General features: G+C 38.9%; 1 protein-coding gene across 1 annotated transcript in view; it reads left to right on the plus strand.

Moving 5' to 3' along the window:
• The window catches only part of UGGT2 (UDP-glucose glycoprotein glucosyltransferase 2), a 290,033-nt gene that overhangs the window by 116,038 nt on the left and 160,508 nt on the right, over nucleotides 1–13,487 (plus strand). Inside the window, exons 19-20 of the mRNA XM_083168784.1 lie at nucleotides 2,459–2,557; nucleotides 12,286–12,380. Of these exons, the coding sequence (XP_083024910.1) occupies nucleotides 2,459–2,557; nucleotides 12,286–12,380 (194 nt within the window). The remainder of the gene's footprint in view (nucleotides 1–2,458; nucleotides 2,558–12,285; nucleotides 12,381–13,487) is intronic.

Genomic DNA, 13,487 nt, shown 5'->3' on the forward strand with positions numbered 1-13,487 from the left:
AAGACATACATAGAAAAGGAATTGCTTGGATGAAATGAATAATCTGGTGGATTCTGCTAAATACACATTTAACCAGATAAAATTTGATCTTGTTATATTAAATGTGTATTTAGCAGGCCCATCATATTATTCATTTGATCCGCACAATTCTTTCTGTCTTTTTACGCTCAAACACAGAGGGTTTTGCATATTGCAGCTGTGCTCTGAACAATTTACACATGAGGAATAATTTGAACATTTATTGGTAATTAGAATACCTGACTCAATAATGCTGCTTTCAGACCGCAAAACTGGCTTTGACCCTGTATTTGAAAAGGTTTCCAAAAACGGGTCTGCCAGGCAAAACCCCTTTCACACTGCATCTCTTAAACGGTATATTACCGTTTAAGTGCATTTTTTTTACACTGGCAGACACATTTTTGGAAACTTTACAAAAACAGGGTCAAAGCCAGTCTTCAGCGTGTGTGCGCCCCCCCCCCCCCCCCCCGCGGGTTAACACCTCCAACCCCCCCCCCCAGGGCTAACACCCCCATCCCCCTGTGCAGCCGGTACACCTCCGTAATTGCGGATCCCGGCAATGCAGTATGGACGGGTGCACGCATGAAAAAAAAGTGTCTTTCAGAAAATGGCTGCCCCATAGGAAAACCTGTTTACAAAAACTGTCTTTCGTATGGGGGCAGCCATTTTCCGAAAGTCACTTTTCTTATAAGGAAAGTGACTTTCGGAAAATGGCTGCCCCCATACGAAAGACAGTTTTTGTAAACAGGTTTTTCTATGGGGCAGCCATTTTCTGAAAGTCACTTTTTTTCATGAGTGCTTCCGACCATGCTGATCTGCCGGGATCCGCAATTACGGAGGTACCGGCTGCACAGGGGGGGGGGGGGGGTTCATAACACATTGCAGGGGGTGGGAGGGTGGGGGGAGTCGACCCACACGCGGGGGGGGGCGGCTCCAGTGCTGTGAATATTTAATGAGCACTCATTAAATATTCACTGCAGTGAATTTAGGACCCAGCTCATTGGCTGGGTCCTAAATACCGTTTCAGACCCGATTTTGATGCTAAAATACTGGGTCTGAAACTGGTAGGACCCTCCATTTTAACCGTTTTACAAAATCGGCTTTTGTAAAATGGTAAAGTGGTCCTGCACCTTTCAGACCGCACAGATTACGATTTTAAAACGGTTAAAAATCAGCAAAATATCGGTTTTTAAGTGCGGTCTGAACGTGGCATCAGAGTCTTGAGTATAACTGTATATGTATGATGAACGTCTACATGGTTACTGTTGACATGCCGATCATAACAACATGGTTACTATTTACGTTATAAGTTATACTGCACCCTGCAAAAGGATCCACCAGCTCATTGGTGACCTGATCCCACGATATAGGAAGGGAAAACCGATCTATATCCTGCCCAGGGCAAAGCAGGTTGAACAGTACTGGGGCTTAACCTGATGCTTATTTGTTGATGGGCAACAGACCATGACCATGTTCATAGACCATGTTCATTCACACATGAATCCAGAAGGGAAATTACAGAATGAAAAAAAAAAAACATAATTACTACAACTGATCATTAAGGTGCAATACCATTAAAGACCAAGTTGCAGGGAAACTGTGGTAAGTCTTTGGACACCTACGTAAGTGTAGTTACTGTTGTAGTTAATGTTATATACATATAACGCAGCAATACAGTGTTCAACATTACAGTATATTATCAATCGGAGTGTAATTGTCAGAGCTAAATTACATTGAACTAAGTAACCTTTGCATCTATCCAAGTGTAGTAATATGCTACACAGTATGCTTTAAATTACACAACTTTACTCCTTTTACCTAATATAATTTACTATAACATTAGTGTGTTATCTGTCTTAGTCTAGTGGTATGCATATGACACATTTTTCATAACCACTTTTATATCTGGTAGGTAAGACATTACATTGACTGCAGCTAGAGAAGCCTTATTCATCTATCCAATTGTATTGTTATATGATATGTCATACAGTAGTTCAGTAGCCCCCTCTGACAGCTGGAGCACAGCATCCAGTGCGTCCACTGTCTCTGGGAGTTACCACTGCTGTCAATGTCAGATATAATGGTTATGTAAATATGTGAATGAAAAATTATGAATAGCTAGAGTATATAATGTAATAAGGTTGAGTATGCAGTTTACAGAAATTTGTGTATGAAAACAAATGAGTAGGCTGTGATGTACAATTACTACCTCATGCTGTTGAAAACCTTCCCCAATGTCCTTTAGCTTACAGTACCAAACTAACACCTGTAATACAAATTAATTTAGTCAGCAGGAATACAGAGAAGTGTGACATTGGTGTACTAAAGATATATTATGTGTAAATACAGCAATTCACCCAGCTCCACAAAACACTCTTTATCTATATCTAACTGTGTGAAAAAACTTCTTAATTTATATATCCTTATTTTTGCTTTACAGCTACATACAGTTTTCAAGATTATGAAACTTTCGTTTACTTGGATTCTCAAGATAAGAGTGCAGTTGTTTCTGAAAACATGAAATATGTGACAAAAGAAGGTATTTATTTTGTTCATTATGTTTTAGTGTGTGTGCTGATGGAGCCGCTCTCTTTGTTTCTGGCAGTGCACCAACTGCTGGTATCTGTCAGCTGGCGTGCCGACGGACTTGGTTGTGCGAACATCTCACACGCTCGTACATTGATTGACGAAAATGGGGCACGTGAGCGTCTCTGATGTCTGCGTGCCCCATTCCAACCAGGTTAGCTTGAAGAAGGTCCTAGTGCGAAACACGTGTTGTAACCAATGTTTATAGAGCTAGATAATGGGCTGTGAATAGATGGTGTAGGAAATGTGTCCTTGATATATTGCAAATGTAAAATAGGCTTGTGCCTCATGACCCAAACATTGTTGAATATTCAAAACTGTATGTAGAGGATTGTGCTCAGTAATAAGGAGGTAGTTTTGATATAACACCAGCAGGTGTCAGTATCGTATCGGCATTTACCAAAGCTCATTGTAGCTCAGTGAAAAGTGCCTACCCCCTATACATAAGAATCGTAATATATATAATCTGCTGGACATATTATATTATGTGTGTGGAGGATTGCCCATAGTAAAAAGGAGGCAACCGCACATAACACCAGCAGGTGCCAGTATTATACCAGCAGCTAAATAGAGCTTATTGTAGCTCAGCACTGAGGGCCTCCTCTCTCTGCAACACTGTTACATACAGTAACTCTGGGCAAACGACAATAACACACTGATGAATAACACAATGTATCAAATGCAGTAGTGTATATTTTGTAAGCACATGTGGAATGCTACAATCAGCACAGAATAAACCAATACTGGCTAACTTGAAATTACGGTAGATTCCAATAGGAAACCACATTAGCGCAACATTTGCGCAACTACAGTGGGTGTATCCTGAATCCACAAATTAATAAAGATTAATAAAGATTAATAGGATTCCCCACTTAAGATATTAATTTGGACAATATTTCCCTAAATATAATAAAACAAAAAAAACTCTCTTTGGAGTGCATCCGTTACAACTACTTTCCTCTTTTCTCTTTTTTGTGACTACCATATTTAGTTGGCAGGATAGCACCCCCGATAGTTGATTCCAATATAGCGGCATATACCCTTACCAGACAGGGTTCCAATCCCCTCTCTTTGTGTGCAGATTTCAACCAAATACCCTCTCTAAACATCTGTAACTAAGACTACAGGGGAAATGGTATGTAACTGACACTAAATAGGTGCAAGAAAATGATTGTTTGGCATTCAAATTTGGTGGCTGCGATTGTACACAAACGTTGTTTCATGCACAAAAAAATATTTGTGTGCATTACAGGTGTGTGTTGTGTTTTATACAACATACAGTAAATGCAAGATATTTCATTCAAATATAAAAATATTCCAAAATACTGAATAATCCGTTATACAGGATACTCAACCTGTATATTACTTATATCAATTGGTGGATAGAAGTGATCTTTCGTACTAATAATGTCATTCTAGATTGTAACTTTTTGGAATCAAGTTCTACAAGGTTTAAAGCCTAACTGGTATTGAAGTACTCATTTTTTCTTTTTTCTTCTATGAAGCAGTCCTTCTTGCATAATCTGTTTGGTGATTTTTGAATGACCCCTGGTGACGTCTACATGTAGATGAAACGCATTGAGCTCTTCTCTGCATAGCTTATACTTTTCTCATGTCTACAATTTAAAAAAAACATAGTAAAAGATCGTAATTGTGTTAAGCTTTTATTTAATTTGAAGAACCAAGGACTTTTAAGAAAATAAAACATTTCTCTTTCGTCCATACTGGTGACACCGCTAACCTTGGGATGTAGGTGGGTCCGCAGGAACCAAGGCACCCATGCTGAAAGTCTTTGGAAGCAGGCTCCTCCCTTTTGTATCACATGAAGCTTCAGTTCGTTTTAGGTGCCCACAGGAGTGGGTGCTATTCTGATGGGCTGCTGCTGCAGCCGCTTTTTTCTCTGGATTTTTAACAGAGAGTAGCTATGTTTTTATTATTTTATTAATTCACTAGTTAGTGCAGGTTTTCTAGTATGTTACTTCTTACAGAAGTTTGCAGACACTGAGAGCGCAGCAGAGGCTGACAGAAGTGCATCCTGTCAGCTCTCTGTGTGCACTTAACCTCTTTACAAGAGAGGTTTTCCTTGGCCCTGGGGGTGTCCAGAACTGGCTCCTTGCATAGAAGGGTATCTTGGCCCCCCCCCCCCCCCCCCCCCGTGCGCGATGGCGGCTGCCATCTTGGAAGGGTTTATAGACTGAAATCCCACTAGGGAAGTCTATTACAGGAGTCCAGCACTGCTGGACAACTCCATGTGGTCCCAGAAAGAACTGTAGGCAGTGGAGGTGAGGAGAAACACTTGTGGGAGCGGCTAAAAGGGGGAAAGGTGCCAAAAAGGCTATCCTTCCCTGCTGAAGCAGAGACTTGGTCTCTACCTGCTCTGTGTGCTGGCGCCTTTTCTCTCCATGCTGTGGAGCTGAAACAAGGTTTTCATACAAAGTGCAGAGAGTGCAGTTTCTCCTGGACAGCGCTTCCCCCGCTGATCGCTGAGGTCACTGGCCGCAGACCGATAAGTGCACTGTTATATGATTCTGTGCTTTGCCTGACATTGTGCACCGTGTATTAGACATGACTGAAGGGTGTAATGCTGCTGCCTTGGGAGAGGGAGTGCGGTCCTTGTTACTTGACTGCAAGTTTTGTGGGGTTAAATTAACATGTAAACAGATGGATCAATGGGATTTGTGCCCCTCGTGAGTCTGTGCCCAGTGGAGCGCAAGCCCAGAGATCTGAGCAGTCTAAACCTGCGTGGGCTGCTGCGTTGGGGAGGTCCATGAATGCCTTGGTGGAGGCTTTAAACAGGCAGAGAGATAACTTAATGAAGTCTCCTGGCCATATTTCTTCCTCTCAAACGTCTATGGACTCCATTACACCATCTCAGGGGAACCCGGTATTATTGCAGGTCATGCAAGACACTGCACAGGGTGTTCAAAGGATGAGCTCCATATGGAACAGTTTGCTAGTCCTCTGAGAGTTTTTCTTCTAGACACCCATTTTCTACACCCTCACTTTTGAATTTGGATTCAGATGAAGAGGGTGTGTGTGTGAAGAGGATTTGAGCTGGGACCAGGGGGAAGAGGCTGAAGCTTCTGTCCCTGGTATTGAGGATTTGATCCTTGCAGTAAATCAGACATTAGATTTGTCTGAGGAAGACCAGGTGCCTGCACACTGTGTCTTTAAGAAGATTCATATGTGACTTTTCCCTCTGATTTCCTTGCTGGGAGAAGCATGGGAAGCTCCAGACAAAAAATGTATTATGTCTAAGAGATTTGCTAATATGTATCCCATGCCTAGGAACATGTGAAATTATGGGGAAAGGTTCCCTTGGTAGATGCTCCTGTAGCTAGATTGTCCAAGGCCATAGCCGTACAGGGCGGGGCGGCCTTTAAGGATCCTGTGGACAAGAAAGTGGAAGGATGCCTTAAAGCGGTTTTTGAAGGAGTGGGTTTCGCACTCTACCCCACTATTGCCTCTGCCTGGGTTCCCAAGGCAATGATTAAGTGGGCTGAAGCCTTAGGGAGTCAGCTCCAGCCTGATACAGAAACAAGGAGTGTCAGCGCTGGCTATACCAATAAATGGATCAGGCGGTTCTCAAAAGTATAACAAATTTAATAATACATTATAATATACAATAATATAAATACAAATAAAAATAATATTAAAAGGTGTGAATCAATAGACTGAGTGTCCAATACATTCTTTAAAAAGGAATATCACCGGGATATTTGGATAAATTGGCACTTAATAACTGACATGAATGTTACCATCCTGAGTGGTCTGGTTTGTAGATGGATCCAGACTGGTGATTGAATGTGTCCTTAGGTGTCCTATATTTTCAAGGACTCACGGTTCCCACTTGTATAGATTTTCTCTTGTTTAGCTGGAAAAATTAGGGATCATGCTGTTATCCCAATGCGATAGGTCCAGTTGTGATTGAGGAGCATCCGTGGGTCGATCGGACAAATCACCAATTTAGCAGAGATGCGGTCAGTAGGCCAGGTTTTGTGCAGCTCCAGGCCAGGTTTTTTAGAGCTGCACAAAACCTGGCCTACTGACCCCAGTTTGGTGATTCAGATTTCTTTGTGGGGAAAAATAAAGATAAAAGGTATCCTAATGTTTATTCCCAAACACTGTTATTCTGATATCACAATTCTATATACAACACAGCTGATCAACGTTTCATTAAATATTGCGTTTTAAATGTGGTTTAAAATTTATTTAATTTTTCATGAAAGTAGGGCTGTGCTTCGAACAGTTCCTAAATTTCTACCTAAGGTAGTATCTTCGTTTCATTTAAACCAGGAGATTGTAAAGAAGTTGGACATAGTTCGCTCCTTGCGAATATACATGGAAAGGGTGTGTGTGTGTGTGTGTATGTGTATGTATATGTGTGTATATATATATATATATATATATATATATATATATTGTATGTGTATGTATATATATATATATATATATATATATAATGTATTTTTCCAATGCACTCACGGTTTGCTCTTTTGTGGGACTCAGGACGCCATGATTAAGGGCCTTGTTAGGTCCGAAATGTCGGCTTAACTGTTGTTGGCTATGGAATAAAAAAAGCATTGCCTTATTTGCTGCTTGGTGAGTGCCTTGATTCTGTGGGACTATATAGATAGATAGATAGAGAGAAGTACCAACACACTCGCCATTCCTAAGAATGGGGTGCAAACAGCACCCACTTCCCAGGATGGGGTGCATTGGCCTGTGACCACACACTCAAGTAAATACAAACACAGGGGGCCCAGCACTCACTACAACAAACATGTATATGTATATGTGTGTATATATGTATATGTGTGTGTGTGTGTATGTATGTATGTGTATATGTATGTATGTATGTATGTGTATATATATATATATATATATATGTGTATGTGTATATGTATGTATATATATATATATATATATATATATATATATATATATATATATATATATATATATATATATATATATATATATATATATATATATATATATATAATCCGGGGTGTATCTACACCTATATAGGTCTAGAATATCCAGCACTCGCCAAAATATGAATTCCAAACAAGTTGGTAAAATCCAAATAGCTGAAGTTTATTCAATTTGCACACGGTGTCACGTAGATAAGTTCACAAGTGTTTTATAGAACATGCCCCGACGTTTCGATCCCACTAGAGGGGATCTTTCTCAAGAGGCCTACAATACACAGTGAAGGTAACTTATCAGTAAATTTTATCATAGAAACATTTTTTCAAAAGAAAAAAATAAATATACACATAGTCACAATAATGCAAAAGAACAAAAGGTATCTTACTTTAAGTTCAGTGGTACAATGAAATCAACGTGGAGTCAAGGGGAAAACCCTGGGTGACCGGAGCAGCTGCTACATGATGCTGCCCGGGCCCAGCTATTTATTCACTCTGTGTGTTAATGCAGCACACGGACGCAGCGTCCGCGTGCTGACAGCGCTACTTCCTGGACCGGAAGTTCGGGACCGGAAGTTAACGTGCGGTGACCCGCACTGCTGGAACGCACGGCTACCTGTCACTGACGGGGGCCGTGTGTACGCTCTGAGAGCAAGTTTCTCAGCAACGATATTTAGGTGGCTCTAAACAATATAGGTGATATAAGGAGCACTACGGTTTTGGATATGCGCTGTGGATCTTTATGTCAAAAAGGGGTATATTAGTGTCCTTAAAGCAATGGACTAATATAACAGAGTAAAAAGCTGGGGGCGGTATTAAAATAAGAGCCTAGTATTATCATTCAAACAATGTGAAAATATTCTCATTAGAGATTTAATAATTATAGACAATTTACTGGCTAATATTTAGTTGAACTATTGCTGGAGAAATACGTTATTTTAAATAAAGATAATATTAATGTATTTATTGTTTATGTCATTTTTTATTTATTATTTATTTTTTATTTTATTTTATTGGCTTTATTATCTTAATTACAGAGGGAGAGTCATTAGTATCCCAGTGTAAGCTGTAAAAAAATAAAAAAATATTTTTAGCATATATATATACACACACAAAGAACATGTTTCTATAATAAGAAACTATTTGTATATATATATACATTTTTGCATATATCTTCATATATATATATCTTTTTTCTTCCTTTAGCTCAAAAAGACCCAATAAGGGAATTCTTGTGAACCAATCACTACAAGGGTATAATCAAGATAAATAATTAGTTTGTTTTGGAACAATTAATAAGAAAAGGACAGTTATTCTCAAAAAAACCTTCCTATGATCCAGTAACCTGTCTATGACAGAAAAAATATTTTTATATATCAAAGATAAATGGAAAGTGGGATATTTACAAAAAAAAGGAATGATGAGAGAATTCCTCAGTATTGTACCTAAAGAGGATTTAGTATATACATATGGATAGGTTTAGTTTAGTTTAGACTGAAGAAAAGGGGGGGAAAAAAGGAACAAAGAAATATACATATATATACATATAAAAATATATATATACACATAAAAAACAGAACAACACTGAGAAAAAGTCCATAGTATGATGGTATTATTTTAAGAAAATATTGTAAGGATTGTTCTCGTTAAGGCCCCTCGGAGCAAGTGTCCCAAGTTGATGGATCCACCTGCTTTCTCTCTTCTTGAGTAGCAAGCCACGGTCCCCTCCGCGGATAGGTGGTGGTATCCAATCTATCAATCGGCAACGAAGTGTAGATACTTGGTGGCCGGCTTGTAAGAAGTGACGGGGTATCGGAAGGTCAGCTTTACCTGTCTCTAAAGCTGCTCTCACTGATTTTCGGTGATTGGCCATGCGTTCACGGAATTTCCTAGATGTCATCCCGACATATGCCAGTCCGCATGGGCAATTTAATAAATATACGACATAGTCCAATGGAGTCGGTGTCTAATCTTTATGGCTTTACCAGAGTGTGGATGAGGAAATGTTGTCCCTGAAATCAGACTGTTACAGGTGGTGCACCCTGTGCAGCGAAAACAGCCTGGTCTTCTGGAATGTAGCCAAGTGGTGTTTTGCTCCAAATTCGGAGTGGCCATTGGTCGCATGAGAAGCTCTTTTAGGTTTGGACCTTTCTTATAGGCCATCATTGGGGGTCCAAATCTTTGGAGTTTTAGAGTGTGATCCGTGGCTACAATTGGCCAATGCTTCTTAATGCTCTTTTGGATGTTAGCTGAAGTGTGGTCATACTTATTCACATAGATCATCCTGGGTGGCGCTTTCTGCTGCTCAATTTGTGGACTGGCATATGTCGGGATGACATCTAGGAAATTCCGTGAACGCATGGCCAATCACCGAAAATCAGTGAGAGCAGCTTTAGAGACAGGTAAAGCTGACCTTCCGATACCCCGTCACTTCTTACAAGCCGGCCACCAAGTATCTACACTTCGTTGCCGATTGATAGATTGGATACCACCACCTATCCGCGGAGGGGACCGTGGCTTGCTACTCAAGAAGAGAGAAAGCAGGTGGATCCATCAACTTGGGACACTTGCTCCGAGGGGCCTTAACGAGAACAATCCTTACAATATTTTCTTAAAATAATACCATCATACTATGGACGTTTTCTCAGTGTTGTTCTGTTTTTTATGTGTATATATATATTTTTATATGTATATATATGTATATTTCTTTGTTCCTTTTTTCCCCCCCTTTTCTTCAGTCTAAACTAAACTAAACCTATCCATATGTATATACTAAATCCTCTTTAGGTACAATACTGAGGAATTCTCTCATCATTCCTTTTTTTTGTAAATATCCCACTTTCCATTTATCTTTGATATATAAAAATATTTTTTCTGTCATAGACAGGTTACTGGATCATAGGAAGGTTTTTTTTGAGAATAACTGTCCTTTTCTTATTAATTGTTCCAAAACAAACTAATTATTTATCTTGATTATACCCTTGTAGTGATTGGTTCACAAGAATTCCCTTATTGGGTCTTTTTGAGCTAAAGGAAGAAAAAAGATATATATATATATGAAGATATATGCAAAAATGTGTATATATATATACAAATAGTTTCTTATTATAGAAACATGTTCTTTGTGTGTGTATATATATGCTAAAAATATTTTTTTATTTTTTTACAGCTTACACTGGGATACTAATGACTCTCCCTCTGTAATTAAGATAATAAAGCCAATAAAATAAAATAAAAAATAAATAATAAATAAAAAATGACATAAACAATAAATACATTAATATTATCTTTATTTAAAATAACGTATTTCTCCAGCAATAGTTCAACTAAATATTAGCCAGTAAATTGTCTATAATTATTAAATCTCTAATGAGAATATTTTCACATTGTTTGAATGATAATACTAGGCTCTTATTTTAATACCGCCCCCAGCTTTTTACTCTGTTATATTAGTCCATTGCTTTAAGGACACTAATATACCCCTTTTTGACATAAAGATCCACAGCGCATATCCAAAACCGTAGTGCTCCTTATATCACCTATATTGTTTAGAGCCACCTAAATATCGTTGCTGAGAAACTTGCTCTCAGAGCGTACACACGGCCCCCGTCAGTGACAGGTAGCCGTGCGTTCCAGCAGTGCGGGTCACCGCACGTTAACTTCCGGTCCCGAACTTCCGGTCCCGGAAGTAGCGCTGTCAGCACGCGGACGCTGCGTCCGTGTGCTGCATTAACACACAGAGTGAATAAATAGCTGGGCCCGGGCAGCATCATGTAGCAGCTGCTCCGGTCACCCAGGGTTTTCCCCTTGACTCCACGTTGATTTCATTGTACCACTGAACTTAAAGTAAGATACCTTTTGTTCTTTTGCATTATTGTGACTATGTGTATATTTATTTTTTTCTTTTGAAAAAATGTTTCTATGATAAAATTTACTGATAAGTTACCTTCACTGTGTATTGTAGGCCTCTTGAGAAAGATCCCCTCTAGTGGGATCGAAACGTCGGGGCATGTTCTATAAAACACTTGTGAACTTATCTACGTGACACCGTGTGCAAATTGAATAAACTTCAGCTATTTGGATTTTACCAACTTGTTTGGAATTCATATTTTGGCGAGTGCTGGATATTCTAGACCTATATAGGTGTAGATACACCCCGGATTATAATTGGACATACGTTTCATACGCATCTCCTTTATCTGGCACCCCGTGACATCTCAATGATTAGTGAGAGTGCGGTCTATACTTGGAACTATATATATATATATATATATATATATATATATATATATATATATATATATATATATATATTGTTATCCATTTTGTTTGCAAAACGTAAATGCTCTTTATTAGAAAAAAAAAACATTGGATAGTAATGGTTGCCTAGGTCTTTGTGGCGCATGCGATGTGTAAAGGTATTCTTATAGTTTTCTGTAATAGTAGCTGCAGTATAGTGGAGACCTCTCGTAATAGAACAACATTTTTTTCTGCTGCATGAAAAGCAGAAATTAATTATAAGATTACGTGGTATGTCAGTGTTTCTTCATGGTACATTTTCCCTTTAGCATTGATTAATAACCTTTGTAAGTGTACTACTTTTGAGTATTATTGTTACATTTCACAATTAAACTATGTAAAGAAATGTTGCTTGTTAACATATTTTATATTTTTAACATGTTAAATAATTTCTTATTTGTGCAGTGTGTAATGTTACTGATATCAGTGCTGTGGTATTTGTTCTTTTCAGATGAGGATGTAATTTATGCAGTCACCATCTGGATTGTAGCTGACTTTGATAAGCCAAGTGGGAGACAACTGCTTGCTAAAGCTGTGAAACACATGGTACAGTTCTACTAATTTCTGGTGTTTAATGTTCTACTGTACAGTACTGTATGTAAGGTGGGCATGAAACCAACCTTATATTGCACTATAATTATGTTGATTCATATTTGGTTTTCATAATTACTAATGGCTCACATAGAATACATACCTTAAAGTTAGAGTAAGACCAACTGACAGTAATATTTATAAAATGCTTGGTGATAAGCTGAATAAAGTATGTGCAATAACATATGAGAAAGGTACAGGGGAAGCCAGCAGGTATTTTATATAAATATCTACCGAAGCACATCGTTGCTGTAGTATCATTGTCCGGGTTTCCTTGTCACCATAAGAATGGCCAGTTAAGTTGCACTTAGGGAAAATAAAGCGTACTGTGGTGTGTAACATGCTTAACTGCTGGGTCGCGATTGCTCCACTAAGCAAAACTATAGTACAGTATTGAATAACCACGGATGTATATGGCTTTACAGAATACAATGTACATGTTCTTTAATTTCAGGTTTTTTTTTGTTTTTTTATAGCCTGTATATATTTATTATCTTCAACTATACTTGTGCAAGCTGGCACACATAATTTTGGTGTAAAAACAAAGTTTCGGAGCCTTCTACAGTGTGCATTGTATGTGTGTTGCCATCTCCATGGCTAGGCTCCTACCCCCACGCCTTCTCCCCCCCCCCCCCCCCCCCCCCCCCCCAAAAAAAAAAAAACACTAAAAAAACCTTTCATCTCTATGCTTTGCCTCTTAGCTACTCCGGACGTTAAACCTCTGTTAACCTTGTAGTGCACCACACTGTAGAAACCTAATTTTTGCGGAAGAGACTCTTGCAAAGCCGTGCACCCAGTTAAGGTGCCCACAGACTACAACAATTTTGGAACTTGTGTTCCAAAACCTCCACATAGCCCAAATGCTGGGTCACCGTGTCATACAGCACACCAGGAACCTTTTGCATTCTGGTGGAATTAATGCCTATTTCACTATAGATTATAAGCTTCCGAGCAGAGCCCTCATACCATTGGCCATCTGTAAATACCCAGTTTCTTTGATCACTTTCTCCTATTGTAAAGCGCAACGGAATATGCTGAGCTATATAAGAAAATTTTAAGAAA

Source organism: Crinia signifera, chromosome 2, assembly GCF_055691185.1.
Source record: "Crinia signifera chromosome 2, ASM5569118v1, whole genome shotgun sequence".
In the NCBI taxonomy this organism is placed as follows: domain Eukaryota; kingdom Metazoa; phylum Chordata; class Amphibia; order Anura; family Myobatrachidae; genus Crinia; species Crinia signifera.